Source organism: Carassius gibelio, chromosome B20, assembly GCF_023724105.1.
Source record: "Carassius gibelio isolate Cgi1373 ecotype wild population from Czech Republic chromosome B20, carGib1.2-hapl.c, whole genome shotgun sequence".
NCBI classification, from domain to species: Eukaryota; Metazoa; Chordata; class Actinopteri; order Cypriniformes; family Cyprinidae; genus Carassius; species Carassius gibelio.
In genome coordinates, this window is record NC_068415.1 from 5257932 (window position 1) to 5276152 (window position 18221).

Sequence of the window (18221 nt, forward strand, 5' to 3'; positions counted from 1 at the left end):
CATCCATCACAGAGAGTCCATTTATAGTCAAACAGTCCTCATTCGCCGCTCAAACTGCTTATTAGCAATTGCCTTTATGTTCTTGGCAGATGCTTGCTTTTCGAGATCACTTTAAAGGGGTTATATGATGGTTTTTTAAAGATCATTATTTTGTGCATTTGGTGTAACAGAATATGTTGACATGCTTTAATGTTCAAAAAACATTATTTTTCAAATATTGTACATTATTGTAGATCCTCTATGCCCCGCCTCTCTCAACATGTCGTTTTCTACAAAGTCCCTCCTTCTGACAAGTCTGCTCTGATTGGCCAACTGACCCAGTGCATTGTGATTGGCCGAACACCACAAGTACTCATCGGAAATGTAACACCCCTTTCCATAATCGTGAGCATCATCTTTCAAAATAAATGTAAAGATAATAATAATAAGATATAAATAATGTCCTTGGTTTAAACATCATTTCAAGCCCAATGAGGAACAGAGTAGTGTGACAGACACAGTGATGAAGCTCCTATGTGTTTGCAGTACACAAAGTTAAGACAGCTGACTCAACTGTGTGAACCTCTTTCTTACACAACGCGCAAAACTCCCTATTTGAACATTCAATAGGAAATCCTTAAACTAATAAGAAAACATACTTACAATAGCTGGTTCAGAACCGCCAGATTTTCGTAGCAAAGTCTGAATTACCACCTCTCCTAGGCTCACGAAACGGTTGTCCATAAAATGCCATGATAATCTGTTGTAAGTAATCTTAAAGATTCCCAAATGCATCTACTTTCGGAAGACCAAATAAAGTGCTTTTGCTTACTCATAAATACACACAGCATCTCCCTGACATGACTGCTTCAACGCTAACTGCGGTTACTCAAACCATGCGTTCTTTCTTTGCGTTAACTTTTTTGCGGCATTATGCAAATATTTCCACATAGTGACATAGAGATGTGGGGGCGTGTTTGAACGTGCCGTTTAGGGGGCGTGGCAGAGTCTTAACTTTGATGAAGAATATCTCTTTGGATTTGAGACTTTAGTCTTTGCAACTTTACAGACCTTCTTCATGCACCAAGAGCCTGTAACACTCCAAAGAGAAAGGACAAATTTAAATCACATCATATGACCCCTTTAAAAGAAAGAGCATTAGTGTGTAAGGGGCAATTTCATTAGCAGGTGTCCGAGGTACCCTTTTTTATTTTTAAAGATCTAATAAATAATGCTTTTAGATTGTGATCTTCAGCAAATCTTCAAAATTCATATATATTTTTTTCTTACTCTCATTATAATTTTTATACTTGAATTCCCTTGCATGATTAGATTAGAATTTTGACAACGATACACTACCATTCCAAAGTTTGTTTTTGTTTATAAAAAAAAACAAAAAACTTTTATTTAGAATAGATGCATTAAATTGGTTTAAATGCAACAGTAAAACTGTTTATAATATTAGAAAAGATTTCTGTTTCAAATAAATGATGTTCTTTTTTATTAAAGAAAAACATAAAAAAAAACGTAACAACCTCAAACTTTTGAATGATAACACACTTTTACAGATTGAAACATATACGTCTTGCCCTCTTCGAAGTGTGATGTCTCAGTGATATTGACTCTTTCTCTTTCTCTCTGTTTGTGTGTGTTTGTCTTTAGGATGGATTGGTAAAGGCCAACATGGAGAAGCTGACTTTTTACGCTCTGTCGGCTCCAGAGAAGTTGGATCGGATTGGGGCGTACCTGTCTGAGAGACTGTCTCGTGATGTAGCTAGACACCGTTATGGGTACTGAAATACATGACAAGCGTGATCTGATACACCCATCTTTTGATTTGTAATGCACGTTTTTCTTTCTCCTGTTTCTCTTGCCCATATTCAGTGTGTGTTTGTCTCTTCAGGTATGTGTGTATTGCGATGGAAGCTCTCGACCAGCTGCTAATGGCCTGTCACTGTCAGAGTATCAACCTGTTCGTGGAGAGTTTCCTGAAGATGGTGCGGAAACTCCTGGAGGCAGACAAACCCAACCTGCAAATCCTGGGAACAAACTCTGTATGTACAAACTGTTGTATGGTACTAGACTACTTTTTTTTGCCACATTTTGATAGTAAAAGTGTGTAAAATGGTCCTTTTAATGCTCTGTATTTTGCACCCAATGAACAGTAAATGTTTGTTTTTTTATAAAACATTTGCTGATGAATCTTGTTGATAAGCAACAAACAAGCACACACACTGCAGTGCATTCATCTAAATGCAATCAGGACATGGAAATAAAATCAAATTCAATTATAGATCAAAATGAGTAATCTAGGGCGTTGAACATGCACCCACATTAAACGTATAAAATGCAATGCTTAAACTGAGAGTGACTAACCCATTTTATTTCATTCTGTTTTATCCAGAACTCCCTTAGCTACTGCATGCTGCAGATATCAGTCATATATAAAAACTCCTTTTAAACTGATTTATTTCTCAGTGGTGTTTCACAATGACATTATTGCCCTGGAAATGCTTGGAAAGAGATGCTTTAGTCATAATTGCACCCACATCTGTTTTCTGAAGGTTCATCAGGTTCTGCAAAAGCCAAATTGCATAATAGGAAGGAAATGTAGGTCCAGAGTTTGCGATGCAGTTATTCATTAATTACAGATTTGATATGCAGGCACTAGTTTAAAATGAGCCATTAAATCATCTAAGTGACAGGGTCTCATTTATCAGTTCTCTACCATTTCTATATTAAGGCATTTTATTTTTATTTTATTCATGACCTTGGTGATCTTGATCTAAAATTGCTGAAATCTATAAATAAGCTAAACCTGTTAAATGATAAAAGATTGGGTTCATTTTTAGTATGAAACAAATTCGGTAAGACTGTATATAACAGATTAGTTGTTCATGTACATTGAGATATTCATATACATGCAAAAATCTGAATCTGTGAAATTATATGTGAATATATGATGCATGAGTTTCATGGCATTTCTATAACCATTTAAATCTGCATTACTTAATGAACCTGTCCTGATCTTAAAATAATGTATTAATGTTATTAATTAACTTCCGTGCAAGGGAAGCCTATTCCCCTACAGTCTACGGATATTCATTATTATTGTTTGTAGGTGTCAGAAAAGCTTTTATTGTCTAATAATGATGATGAGGTGAAAGTTGCTGTCGATTTGGTTTAATGTAGAACAAAACAACATCACATTAACATATAATCTTTGATAATGCCACTCATAATCACCCACTCACTGGCCCTGGGTGGAGCAGCATTTGCAGACTTTTCAAGGAAATGGGTTTTTAACCTGATTTGGCTTTGGTTTGTATGTAATTTATTTATTTCTATTTAATTACTCTCATTTTGCAGTTTGTGAAGTTTGCTAACATCGAGGAGGACACCCCCTCGTATCATCGCAGTTACGATTTCTTTGTGTCGCGGTTTAGTGAGATGTGCCATTCCACCTATGAGGACCCCGACATCCGCACCAAGTGAGCAAACACACATGCACACATCTGGCAGTTTGCAGTCAGTGTAGACAGACAGACAGTTAGTTCATTAGTAGGGGTCTAATTGTATTCGTACCAAACATTTTTGATAGTCTTATCTTTCAAATTATGCAATTTAAAAAAAAAAAGAAAATTCAAAGAATAATTTTTTTTTTTTACACTTTTTGATGTTGCGGGACAGATCGCTGTATAAACGCCTCACTTTAAACGGAAGTGTGGAGTTTGAGTGAGCGTGATCATCGCTTATTCTTTACTACTACTGTATTTTCCGGACTATAAGTTGCACTTTTTTTTCATAGTTTGGCTGGTCCTACGACTTATAGTCAGGTGCGACTTATTTATCAAAATTAATTTGACATGAACCAAGAGAACTGAACTAAGAGAAAACATTACCGTCTACAGCCGCCAGAGGGCGCTCTATGCTGCTCAGTGCTCCTATAGCCTACACTGAAGACATAGAGCCCTCTCGCGGATGGAGACGGTAATGTTTTCTCTTGGTTCTTGGTTCTAAATAAATGCGACTTATATTCCAGTGCGACTTATATATGTTTTTTTCCTCATCATGGCGTATTTTTGGACTGTTAGTTCCCTATAGAGAAATAAAGAGCATTGCGCGAAATATAAGACTATATGCTCTGATATTTTACTTTACCTGTTAGTGATGTCTTAATTATTGTATGTGTTAATAAATGTGTTATGAAACAAGTTCTGACAGCCACTGTGTAAATTAAAACATTTCAACAACATATAAGTCGCATTTATTTAGAACCAAGAACCAAGAGAAAACATTACAGAAATAGAGGTCGTTGTTTATCCCTAAGTAAATAGTAATTATTATTTAATTTATTTAAAGAAAGAGCAACTTGTTCAGTAAACCACTGTTTTATAATATATATATTTTTTAAATAATAAAAGATTGTTTAGTTTTTCCCCCTGATGTACCGAAACCATACCGAACCATGACGTCAAAACCGAGGTAGGTACCAAACAGATAGATTACATAGATAGATAGATAGATAGATAGATAGATAGATAGAGAACATTAAAGAGAATATGCATGCTATACACACATTTTTCACATCTAATTGAACACTTCCTCATCTCAGAATCCGAATGGCTGGCATCAAAGGTCTACAGGGAGTAGTGAGGAAGACTGTAAACGATGAGTTGCAGGCGAACATCTGGGACCCTCAGCACATGGACAAGATCGTCCCCTCACTGCTCTTCAATCTGCAGTCTGGTGAACGTACAGAGAGGTGAGAGAGAGTGTTTTGGGCTTAAACTGGCTAATAATTGACTCATATGGGACACAAACTTGTCTTCCTCCAGGGATGCTTGGTGGCTCTCGCGGCTGAATCCTCCATTGAAATCCAAGTAATATAATCTGTATGAAATTATCTAGTAATTACAAAAAAGTTGAGCCCTTAAGACCCACCCTTTTCTAGAACACCTCATGCATTTCAAGTGCCATTCTGTTTGTGTGGGTGAGAATCAGCATCTCACTTTCTTTGCACCTACAGTCAGATGCCTACAAGAAAATAACCTGAGATATTGTCCCTGCTGACAACTCTGAGTGAAGTGGAAGATCATGCCGTGATCATGTGACTTTCCTTGAGTTTTCTTATGTGTTTTCCTTTGACTGTTTTACTGGACTAACCTCATTTTAATGTTACTAGGTTTTTTAAAATTTCAATAGTAAATTAGAGAAAAAACTAGAAGTAATTAGAATATAAAAAAATCTAAAATACGTTAAAACAGTAATATTCATAAATATTATTACAATTTAAAAAAATGTGGTGCCACAGCCACATTTTCAGCATCATTACTCCAGTCTTCAGTGTCACATGATCCTTTAGAAATAATTTTACTATGCTGATTTGCTGCCGAAGATAAATGTATTATTATCAGTGTTTAAAAGAGTTGTGCTGCTTAATATTTATGGAAAACCCTGATAAATTTAGTCAGGATTCTTTGATAAATAGAAAGTTGAAAATAGAAAGTCTTTTATGTCTCTTTTGAAAAAAAAAAAAAAAAAAACCTGACTTTTAAATTTTGCTTTAGTACAAAATGTAGCAATGTTTGAAATTTGAAATCAAAATTGATTTATGAATCACTGCCATTATAATCAACAAAGCTGTCTCCTTGTTGAAGCACCCCCTACGCAGCCATAATTACACCACGGGTGGAGACATTAATTACCCCTTTCTGCTGTTTGCTATGTGCTAATTGGCGTTAGATGTAAAGGGCAGCTGATAATTAACTCGTCCTGTGAGATGTGCACATTTCAGATGGGCAGGACAGCGAGGCTGGTTTAGTGCAAGCACTGCAGTGGACTAAAACACAATCTGCTTTTATTTCTGGTCAACTAAACAGTCCAGCATCCTTCTGGACGTGTGGCAGGAGGCTTTTAGTTGAGGTGAGAAGAGTTTCTGCAGATTCAGCCCAGCGTCATGTGGTTATATAACCAAGGGACCGTGAGTGGAGCAGCAGGCTGACTGACAGCAGGCTGTGTTAGGGCAGAGGAACAGAGTGATTAATTAAAGATGAGACAAAGCCTGAGACACCCTCAGCCCTTACAATTTTTTACACACATACACACACACACAAACACACACACAAAAGTGGGGACATCCCATAGGCGTAATGGTTTTTATACTGTACAAACTGTATATTCTATGGCCCTACACCAACCCTAAACCTAAAACTTTGTGCATTTTTACTTTCTCAAAAAAACTCATTCTGGATGATTTATAAGCGTTTTGAAAAATGTTCCTCATAAGTCACCCTCTCCTTGTAATACCTGTGTCATACCCATGTCATTATACAGAGTTGTGTCCTGATATGTCACAAAAACATGCCCACACACACACCGTGAAGCTCATACAGGAAGTTTTCCATTATACACAATTTGATGTCAGACTTTCATGCTCCTACGTTATTCAAAAAATTTTTTTTGTAATCTCTGTTTTGTCTGTTTTCTTAAAAAAAAATTACCTGAGAAGCAAAATATGTATGATAATCAGACTTTATAAGTCTCAAATTAACAGTATTGTTGCTGTAACAAGTTTTTTTTTTTTAAATGTTAGAATTGCTATCAAATATTAAGCTGAAGGAGTTTCTGTAGTTCTGAGAAGTTTAGCGTACAATATTGTTGTCGTATTACTTGTAATTATTTTTTAACTTTCAGTCTCCTAAATTATACAGAAGTCATTTTCTTCATCTGTTTTGTCTTGTTTTCTTGTAAAAACATCAGAACAGTCCTAAGATAGATATACTTTAGGCAAAACGTGTTTAAGTACTTGACGAGACTAATGAATCTCTAATATAAGACTGTCTTGCCTGTAATGTTACTAAGGAATTTTTAAAGAAATTTCAGTATAGTAACAATGTTAGAATTACTGTAAAATATTAAACTGAACGATTTCATGGAGTTGCATTGTTGTAGTTGTAATACAAGGTTTAATTGGATGCATTATTATTATTTTGTTTTAATTTCAGACTTTAAAAAAAACAGAAATAACACAAGTTTTTACTTGTTGTTTTTGTAGTTGTCTTGTTTTCTTGTGAAAAAAAATTAAGAAACATTAGCTTGAGAAGCAAAATATGAGCTAATAAGAAACTGTAAGATTCATGTGACTATAGTTGCTGTAGCATATCTTGCTTTTAATATTCTAGACAATGGTGTTTAGAAATGTCAATATTAAATGGTTTTTCAAAATATTATAATTACTATCAGATGTTAAACTGAAAGATTTTTATAGCCGTAGAAAGAATTTTTGTTGTATGAAATATTGTATTGCAACTAAATTTGGATTAAATGGAGATTAGCCAATTATAATAGAAGTCTTAAAGTTGCAGTAACCAGGAAAACTGTTTTTCTAAATGTATCTAAATGATCATGAACATTTTAAGTGCAAGAATCCTTGAGCTGGACTGCTAAAAACAACAGTTTTTACTTGTAAACACTCTTTTTTTTTTTTTGTCAGTACGTCTTTATTCAGCGTCTTCTCAGAAACCAAAGCTGTGTTTAAATCCTCAGTTGAGAAGAGCTGAAAATAAAAAGCCTCCCTCTCTTTGTTTTCTCTGCAGTCGCTCTCCCTCCCCGCTGCAGGCCAGTGAGAAGGAGAGAGAAAGCCCAGCCGAGCTGACGGAGCGCTGCTTTCGGGAACTGCTGGGCCGGTCCGCCTATGGCAACATCAAGAACGCAGTGACCCCTGTGCTTATGTAAGAGACCCAGCACATATCGCATCTGTCAGCTTAGGTTATGAAGGTTGAGAATTTCATTTTGTAAACCTATGTTGGTATTGCTTCAGTTTTTAAGTTATAGCTGTATGCCACTTAAGATTAAGTGAATTTGTCTTGTAATTATAGTCTGTTAATGTGGCATTTCAATAAGGGACTAAGAGTAATTCTGAATACTTAATACACGTTTTCAGTGTTCAGTTTAATTAATCTCACTGCGGGTGGAGTGAATCTCATCTTTGAGTCACTTTTGGCTTCATTTCTCAAGCTGAAGGTCTGTTCTCTCACCACAGGCATCTTGATAATCACTCGCTGTGGGAAGGCAAAACATTTGCAGTGCGCTGCTTTAAGATCATCATGTACTCCATTCAGGTGAGTTCAGAATCTAAGCTCGCTTGTTGTTATTATTAAAAAAGAAGAAATGGAAGAAAAAATTATAATTAATTGATTTATTGAAACATATACTGATGTCTACCTAATGAAAAAAAAATACATGCCATTGATTTTTATTTATTTTGTAAATTGTATTTAATTATTTACATTTTTTTTTTTTATTATTTTACATTTATAATAAATTTTGGGTGGCACAAGACGAACATGTTTACAGCTTTATTTAACCTTTTTAAAATTTAAATGATATATTAGAATTTTTGCAGTGGTTACAGTGGTGAAGCAAAAGTTTGAAAAAAAGCAAAAGTAAACATATTTTAAATATGTCAGTATATACTATATATATATGTTTATTTATTTGATTCTGTTTTTTTCTTTTTTTTATACAATGTTATTTATCCTCTCTTCTTTGTCTGTCTTTCTTTCTCTGCCTCCAGTCCCAGCATTCTCATCTGGTCATCCAGCAGCTCTTGGGTCATTTGGATGCCAACAGTAAGAGCTCGGCCCCAGTGCGTGCTGGGATAGTAGAGGTCCTTCTGGAGGCGGCTGCCATCGCTGCCAGTGGCTCTGTTGGTGAGTATGGATTTACAGCCTGGTTAATGTGAATCACTACCATGTAGTGCATATCACATGTTTTTTCACCTGTGTTCAGTATCTAGGTCACTCTCCCCCAGACGTTAAGCCTTCTGGGAAAACAGAACTGTGACATTTGCATCTGACCCAATCTAGATTTCAGCCAAAAATATACATTTCACAGCCTGACTCTACTCTCTGACATCAAGTCAGTGCTCACACCTAATATCTAGTGTGAAAGCCCTTCACACCTCCTCTTGCAGCACTGCTGCCAACCCAAGGGGGGCGAAGCCACCTGCAGCTTTGAGCTAGAACCATGAAAACTGATTCATTTTCAGGTCACTTGGACCATTTGGAGATTTAAATATTTTAGTTATAAAAAATTTATTTTATATATATATATATATATGTGTGTGTGTGTGTGTGTGTACCATGTGGGTGTATACATATTTAAGAAAAATTTACTTGAGAAGAAAAATTTGTGTTAATAAGATGGTCAGATTCATGTGAGACTATAGTTGCTGGACTGTCTTGCTTTTAATGTTGTAGACGAGGGTGTTGCTGTTTAGAAATTACAGTGGTAGGTGTTTTTAAAAAATATTAGATTTACTATCAAATATTGAACTGAAAGATTTTATAAAGCTGTAGCAAGAATTTCTGTTACATGCAATATTATATTGTATTGTATTGAAAATTATGTTCAAATTCTTAATATCACAGAACTTCACATAAACACAGGCTTTAAGAATATTTTCAGTCACTGTTTGGATGAAGTAAAACCACATTACAGAGAACATTTGGGTCATGTTTGCATTTTCTTCTTTCACTGCTCATAATTCTAACCTTGAAACTACAGAACTGTGCATTATATAATATCCTTATAATTGAATAAATAGTTGTAACCTGGCTCAGAGGAAGAGGAGACTCTTGTTTTAATGGCAGTTTTTCTGCTTAATGAGTAATATAAGACTTCTTCACCATGCAAATTGCTGTCTGAAGCAAAAATGCTATGAAATGCACAATATATTTTGTGAGAAAGTGTTACTTACTTGCTAGTCATTATGACAATTTTAATTTGTTCCCAAATTGGACACCTTGAGATGATTGCACCGGAAATCTCCATTTGTACTTGTTTAGTCTGCTCAGCTTTGATGACTGATTTGTTTACTTTCTGCATAACATGCATATATTATAAATGTGTGTTTGTGGTTATTTTAGGTCCCACAGTGTTGGAGGTTTTCAACACGCTGCTCCGGCATCTGAGGCTCAGTGTGCACTATGAGCTCACAGGATCCTACGACTGCACTAACATCGGCACCAAAATCATCAAGGAGCATGAGGAGAGACAGCTACAGGAAGCGGTCATCAGGACTATCGGTGTGTGTGTGTGTGTGTGTGTGTGTGAGAGCATAACATGACCCACATTTCAATCTTCATTTAAATTGTCTGATTTTTTATTACTGTGTGTGTGTGTTTTGAAATCAGGCTCATTTGCAAACACGTTACCGACGTACCAGCGTTCTGAGGTGATGCTCTTCATCATGGGAAAGATCCCTATTCCAGGAATGCATCCCACGCTGCCCTCTACAGGCTCAGGGTGAGCACTGCAGCCACTATTCCGTCCCTAAAAGTTTATGGTTGTCAATGAAAATTCTCACACAAAAAAAAAACACTGACTCAAACTAAATAATTCATTTGCAAAATTTCTGTTTTACCCTTGAAACTAATTAGATGGCACTTATTAGGAATTTATGAGGTGAACATACTGTATATACTTCTGTCTTTACTGCAGGCCTGAGAGCAACCGAATGATCCAAATCATGCTGTTGAAGTCCTTGAGACAGGTACAATCTCTACCTGCTTGATGTCATATGAAAGAGAATTGCATCAAAACACAGATTTGTAAAGATCCTGTTTCTCTCTTTATTTTTAGGTCACATGTGGTTTCCAGACAACCAACATGCTGACAGCTCTTCCCAACTCTTTTCTGGACCCACTGCTGTCGTTTGCTCTGCTAGAAGATGCAGAAATTCGACTGTTGGTGCTGGAAATACTGGTCAGCCTTATCGATCGCCATGACAACCTCCCCAAGTTCTTCACCATCAGGTTAGTATCTTTATTGGATTTACACCAATATATATGAAATATGAAACTTTTAAAGATGTAAGTAATAAAATAAAATGGATATAACAAAGACCAAGCAGGTGGGGAAAAAGTAGAATTAACCAACTCTCATAACCTTCCACTATCTCATCAAAGCCTAGTGGATAAAACCAAGCCCTGCTCTACATTAATTAAATATTCAGTTTTTGAATTAGATGTGTCATAAAAAAGGTAAATGCAGGTCATTTGACTGTCAATAAGAAAACCAGAGTTCCTCTTCCCACAATAAACTGAGCTGTTTTGCTTATTTTCCCATGCAGTATCATCTCTGATATCTCTGTGCTTAAACTCAAAGTGGACAAGTGCTCACGTCAAGACAACCTCTTCATGAAAAAGGTACAACAACCCTCTAATCATCGCTCAACTTCCTGCTTTTATCATTGTGATTTGAAGTCAGTGCTTCTGTTGGGTCTGCATGAGAGAATGCATGCATGTCCAGTGTGTTGACAGTGATATCTCTCTGTTTTTAGCATGCCCAGCACCTGTATAGACACATCTATCTGTGCAGTAAGGAACAGAGCAGCGTGCAGCCTCACTTTGAGAAGCTCTACTCACTCCTGGCACTCGTCAGCATGGAGCTGGCCAACGAAGAGGTGGTGGTGGACCTGATCCGTGTGGCGCTCGCTCTACAGGTGTGCCTTCATTGTGTTTGCGCTTTTAAAATCCCCCTGTAATCTAATTTTAGGTTTTGTGGTTTTTATTATGAATATGAGGTTATGTAATAGTATTGTAAAATTCACAATATGTAGTCTCAAATCCTAGAAAACTTTTGTGATCTGATAGAAACATAAATTCTGACAAGGCAGCGCTTGAAATCTGTTATCTCCTTCTGTTTCAACATGGTTTAGCGGTGATGTATTTCCGTTTTTGTGCTCATCTTCCGTCCAGGACTTGGCTCTGAGCAGTGAGGAGATGTTACCGGTGTATAACCGCTGTGCTGTTCATGCTCTGTCTTCTGCTTACCTCAATCTCATCAGTCAGCTCACCACAGTTCCAGCGTTCTGCCAGCACGTTCATGAGGTCAGTGCCACTCCGGAGTCTCTCGGTCACTAACAGTTTTTGGCAACTGTATTGAATAAAATGTTTAGATGGATAAAGCATACAAACCTTTTTGCAGGTGATTGAAATGAGACAAAAAGAAAGTCCTTACCTGTTACCTGAGGATGTCTTCATTGAAAACCCAAAGTAAGACGAACAGAGTCATCTGAGTTGTTTTATTTAATGTGATATATTATGTTCAATATTATTCAGAAAGGACGCATTAAATTGAACATAAGTGACGATAAAGATATTTATAACTTTTTAAAAGATTTATATTTCAAATTAATGCTATTCATCTATCATGCTTATTCAATTCATCAAAGAATCCAGAAAAAATATCACAGTTTCCACAAAAATATTTTATGCAGGATAACGGTTTTTAGTTTTATAAGAAATGTCTCTTGAGTAACAAATCGGCATATTAGAATGATTTCTGAAGGGTCATGTGACTCTGAAGACTGGAGGAATGGCTGCTTAAAATTCAGCTTTGCCATCCTTGTCCATGACATATTCATACTATTTTTTTTTTTATTAATTAATTTCGCAATATTATAATTATGATTTGCTGTCGTAAATTGCCGATCCTCTGTTGATTTCCCAGGATTCCTAAGACACTGGAGAATCTGGAAGGAGATTTGTTGTTCCAACAGGCCAAGATAACTGAGGTTCTTGGAGGAAGCGGCTACAACACTGAGCGACTAGCTACACCTTATGTCCCACAGTTCACAGGTGCATAGATGAGCATTTGGCACCACATCATATACCATGGAAAATGTCAATGAAAAAAAGATTTTCTTTGGTCTCAGTTGTGCTAAATTATCATACACCAATCAAATCCCAGTGGATAACTGTTCTTCATTGTTTCCTGCTGAATATTCTTTTTCACTTGATAACATCATATGGCACACTCCTAATGTGTTATGTGTGCCTTTCTTGTTGTTTCCTGAAAACAATGCAGTTCTTGTTGTAGATCAGCAGCTACTCGAGCTGTAGCCAGTGCAGTCAAGGCATTTCCATTGCAGATTAACTGATTAGCTTTAGTCTAAAGTCGTTTCTGCTTATTATCCGACTGACAGAGATGGATCACATAAACAGTTGATTAATTCCACCCTCTTCCCTTAGATGAGGACCGGCTGTCCAAAAGAAAGAGCGTTGGAGAAACAATATCTCTGCAGGTGGAGGTAGAGTCCAGAAACAGTCCAGAGAAAGAAGAGGTAAAGAAAACATGAAAAAATACAATCCTTACAACTCACATTTGGTGTGTTTACATTTTAAAGACATTACAATATTGTTAACTGGTGAAGAGAAACATTTTATTACAGCACTTGGTTTAAAGATGGAAATATATGTGTATTTACATTTGATTATAGATTTTGTATGTATTAGAATGTTATAATAATATATTTAGAGTAGGTTTATTTTATACTTTCATGGATGTCCCCACAGTAAGGTTTTTATCTGATGTTTGTTTTTTTCCCCTACAGAGAACACCAGCTGAAGAAATCACATTCGAAACACTAAAAAACGCCATCGGTAGGTTGATTTAATGAGAATTGAATTTTTTCTAAATCATCCCCGAAGGTATTTCCAGACTTCCAACATCGTTATTGCTTCATTAACTTCTCTGTTAGCTGAACGGTATGTGTGTGTGTGTGTATTCTCCAGTGGATAGTGTAGGCGTGGAGGAACAGGAGAAAGAACGCAGGAGACAGGTGGTTGAGAAGTTCCAGAAGGCCCCCTTTGAGGAAATAGCTGCCCACTGTGGTGCCAGAGTAAGTTAACTTGCAGCACTTTTCCTTTTATTTAATAAAAATGTAGGCCGTGGTTGTCTTCTCCCACACTGATCAGCTCAATATTGTGATTAAGGGCTAATACTTGTTCTTCTGTTTCCTCCCAGGCTACAATGCTGCAGAGCAAACTTAATCAAATCTTTGAAATCACGATCAGGTAGGTTGCAGCACGGCTCATTTCAAACGTCAGCCGTCTCTTTGTGCTGATAAATCTTATCTTTTCACTCTTTCTGGCTTGCAGGCCTCCTCCCAGTCCATCTGGAACCATCACATCAAGTTACGGCCAAACCCAGAGTCGCTCTGTCCCCGTTTATGAGATGAAGTTCCCGGACTTGTGCGTTTATTAGAGCAGCTCAACTCAGGATTCAGAAACCTTCAGTAGCAGCCAGAGGTGCAGAGAGCTGGAGGGTTTTAAGTATTAAATTATATTTTGATGTTTTGTAATACAGGAAAACTAAGAGGTCAGCCCTCCTCTATACTAGAAACCTCATCGCTGTATTGTCCCCTGTTCCCCTGTCTACAAGCTGACTATTAATGAAAGGATTTTGAACATTTGGATTCCTGATTTAGGATCAGTACACATTCAGTTTTCCCTGTTTTCAAATATTTTCCACATATTGGTTGATACCCTGCACTTCTATAATAAAATCAGCTAAAAAAAATATGTATTTGCAGCAAAAAAAATCCAGCTGAACTGAGGTGAAAGACCTGAGCATACCTTGGTCATATTTATAATTAAAAGCAAAAGAAAGAAATAATATATTTTGAATAAACAAAACTTACCAAGCTTCAGAACCATTAAGATTATTAACATTGTGACATTATTTTCATGATAATCAAACATAAAAATAGTTGAACTGTAAATGATTTACACATTAGGAATTATGTCTTTAATTATGCTTATTGTAATGCTGATTTCAATTAAAATGATTGCATTAGTTATTTATCGTAATATAATAAAACTACAGGAATTGCACAATTTGTACAGTACAAAGTACAAAATTAAATTAAATTAATTAAAAAACGTATTACAGTATTAAGACTGATGATATTTTTTAATTGTCATAAAAATAATGTGATAATGTAAAAAAAAATTAATGCTCATAAGTTGGTTTCTATTTTAATTTGATAATATTTCTGTTAGCTTCACCTTTATTCTTTTTAAAGTGGAGTTTCATAGGTCTATAGTGAGAAAAAGGGGAAACTGTCATCTCATACATTTTGACAAATCAAACAAATGACCTTTCTACCTAAGTGCAATCAGTATCAGTGAGGCTCAGTAGTTGCACAAAATGTCTCTCAAATGATTTTCACTTGGTGCTAATTTCTGTTCCTAGTAGTTTGAGCCTTTAGTAAATGAACTTTTTATTGGTAGTTTATGCATCTGCAGATATCTGGCGTTCAGATCACTGGAGGTGATGTCTGTCTTCTGCTTGTGTTACATTGTAAGAACAGTTGTTTCTAAGGAGCTCCAGTGCTGAAGGAACTATTTAATTAGAACTCTTTTATTTATCTAACCATACTCATTTGCTTAGCATCTGTAGCCTGCTACGTTGTGCTTATTTTTGAGTGCTTCCACACTCAAATTCCACTTTTAATTATTTTTTTGTAAGCTGAAGTATAATTTTTTATTATGTATATAAGGTTGCATACAAGATAAATATATATATATATATATATATATATATATATATATATATATATATGTATATGTATGTGTGTGTATATATATACACACACACACACACACACAAGTAAATAAATGTTTATTTGTTTTAGATTGCTCTGGTTTAGCTCAGTGTGCATGTTTGTGCATTTTCCCAAGAAGAACTAAGCAGCATGATCTCTCCATTTTGAAAGTGTTTGCAAAACTCATAATGGCAGATTTGTTTTTGTGATTGACTGCTAGCTTCAGGGTTCAGAAACAAATGAAGAAAAAACAGTCCGTCAGGAACGCCAGCACTGTCATGCATCACACTCCTGGTCAAACTATTTTTTTTAAGTTCCAGCTGTGTCTTCTGAATTACATGATGCTCTACAAATATTCCAGATCATGCAGAGACCGATATTTCACTTGCACTTTATTTTACAGTACGTGTACTAACATGTACTTATAGTGTACTTACAGTGTATTTATCTAAGAAAATTCTGGTAACACAAGGTAACTACAATGTGGTAGGGTTAGGTTTAGGGGTAGGTTCAGGGTTAGTACCTAGTTATTACATAGTTATTGTAATTACTATAATAAGTACACAGTATGTACATGAGGAACAGGACTGTAAAATAAAGTGCTACAGATATTTCAGTGCTGATCTGTGTGTCTAAAGACAGTTGAATATTTTAAGGGTAATATACAGCCGGTGGTTTATTTTACAGTTTTGACCACCTGACTGTACATTATCCTGCTTAGTACACCAAATAAATAAATATATGAGCATAACACTTTATTCTTATGTTGAAATTATTCATCTTATTTGTCGATTAGCTTACTTGTGTTATAGTTCATTATAAAATAGAAAACAGTCTGCACATAGCAACAAGGCAAGCAGTGCAACAATATTACAATATTAATTTATATATTATTTTCCAACTAATAATAAATCCCAAGTTATTTTTTGTTTGGACTAGTTAGCTTTTATTTAACAAGTCTTCCACTATTTTAATTTCTGGCTCATCCGGTTCATTGTTCTTTTCAGATAAAAAACTTACTCAAGAATACTCAAGAACCTATTTTAGAGTCCTGTTAATAAATAAAGTATAAAAAAAATGCTTATGTTCGGCCAACATGTTGTGTGCATTTAGTCCCATTTTTTTGTGTGGAGTGTTTTGTATGGCTGTGGATTTTAACAGTGCCATGAACTGAACTGCTGTGCTTTTTATGTCATCAGTTGGTGACTGCATACAGTATATGTTTTAAGTGTTGCTTTACATGTTTTTTAAGATCATATAACAGTAGGCCAAGTATGACAGCAGATTAAATAAATATTAATTTGTATTTCACAGACTGATCATAGATATTATAGCGATCCAAGGAAAATGACCAGATACCTAAGCTGTAAATGCTATAATGCCTGTAGTCACTAGTGTCTTTATCATAGTAGACCATTGCTGTTCTCAGTATGATTAGTATTAAATGCATTTGTTATTTAAATCTAATTAATTCCCTTGAAATGAATCTGAAGTATAGCTCTTGCCCTGGTAATATGACTGATATAGATGCTCAGTAGTTCTGTAAATGCATCTCACATTTCTTCAGCATTGTAGTTCAGTAATGAATTTAATGTTTTGCAGGAATTAGTTTCATTAATTTCTGGGCTGTGAGTGACATGTCAAAGTTAGTAATGAATTATAATCTCTCTGCAATTCAAGTGTCATTTGAGCTGGAGTCTTGAAATGGAGAGCTCTGTTCATGTGTAGCATTGATGAAATATCAGTCACAGTGTCTCCATTTCTTTTTCTAAGTTATGTTCTGTCTGGATGAAAGTTTTCCCCATGAATTGTTTGTGGTTAAACTGCAAGTAGACAATAAAACATTTTTGATACAACACAGTGTGCACATTTGACATGTTTGGCACAAAACTCTAAAAGCTTCGAAACGGGACAGTTTTTAGACTGTTTTTAATGTTTAAAGTTAGGGGTGCTGAAACAATCTAGTGGACAATTTTGTTGCTCAAAGGTTTCGTTTAGCAGAAATGGTCTTGGAAGTGTTTAATGAGAATTTATGAGCTTGTAACGAGATCTTTGACCTTCTTTTGATTGTTTTTTTTTTTCAGCAGAAACATCTGAGAAGCACAAATAAGCAAAAGTCTATTTGCTGTCTCATTTGTTTTATATATATATATATATATATATATATATATATATATATATATATATGTGTGTGTGTGTGTGTGTGTGTGTGTGTGTGTACATACATACATACATAAATGTATATATTAATGTATATGTATGTGTGTGTGTTTTTTTGTGGGGGGTTTTTTCTCTTAATTTAAATTGCATTTATTGAAACTAAATATTGCATTTTTTGAATACTCCAGTTATTTTTGCTGGTCTTTGGTATAAATGATACCAAAAGCCAAAAATGACTTTATGCTATGGCCAATATTATGTTAGACATCAAAATGTCATAATATGCAGTAAAAATTAAAGACAGTTTTTTTTTTCTTCTGTTAAAAGAAGATATTTTGAGGAATGTTGGTAACCAAACAGATGATGGTAGTCACCAATTTTCATACAATGACCATAGTATAATTTTTTTATAGAAGACAATGGTTAACATTGTTCGTGTTCAGCTGAAAAAAGAAACTTGTATGAATTTGGAAATTTAAATAATGTCCGAATTCTCACTTTTGTGTGAACTTTTATCTGCTTCCAACATGAATCAATTCAGATCAGTCCACAAACTGGACTCAACATCCAAACACAAAAATCCACAGCAGACAACATTGCAAATTAATTTTAATGTATTTCATGTACAGTATATTACAGTAAAACTGTCTCAGGTAAACAAATACCTGGCATTTCTGAATATCTT

At 35.3% G+C, this 18221-nt stretch overlaps 1 protein-coding gene across 7 annotated transcripts in view; it reads left to right on the forward strand.

Annotated features, from left to right (window-relative positions):
• The window catches only part of LOC127983756 (protein EFR3 homolog B), a 37232-nt gene extending 20000 nt beyond the window's left edge, over positions 1-17232 (forward strand). For all 7 annotated transcript variants that reach the window (XM_052586020.1, XM_052586022.1, XM_052586025.1 and 4 more), the window contains 21 exons: positions 1642-1769; positions 1883-2033; positions 3349-3470; positions 4595-4744; positions 7578-7712; positions 8024-8102; positions 8558-8693; positions 9912-10070; positions 10179-10290; positions 10486-10537; positions 10627-10799; positions 11117-11192; positions 11327-11488; positions 11745-11876; positions 11974-12041; positions 12499-12626; positions 13020-13111; positions 13382-13430; positions 13563-13669; positions 13795-13844; positions 13929-17232. In XM_052586020.1, the coding sequence (XP_052441980.1) occupies positions 1642-1769; positions 1883-2033; positions 3349-3470; positions 4595-4744; positions 7578-7712; positions 8024-8102; positions 8558-8693; positions 9912-10070; positions 10179-10290; positions 10486-10537; positions 10627-10799; positions 11117-11192; positions 11327-11488; positions 11745-11876; positions 11974-12041; positions 12499-12626; positions 13020-13111; positions 13382-13430; positions 13563-13669; positions 13795-13844; positions 13929-14034 (2367 nt within the window). In that variant the 3' untranslated portion in view covers positions 14035-17232. The remainder of the gene's footprint in view (positions 1-1641; positions 1770-1882; positions 2034-3348; positions 3471-4594; positions 4745-7577; positions 7713-8023; positions 8103-8557; positions 8694-9911; positions 10071-10178; positions 10291-10485; positions 10538-10626; positions 10800-11116; positions 11193-11326; positions 11489-11744; positions 11877-11973; positions 12042-12498; positions 12627-13019; positions 13112-13381; positions 13431-13562; positions 13670-13794; positions 13845-13928) is intronic.
• Positions 17233-18221: the final 989 nt, after the last annotated feature.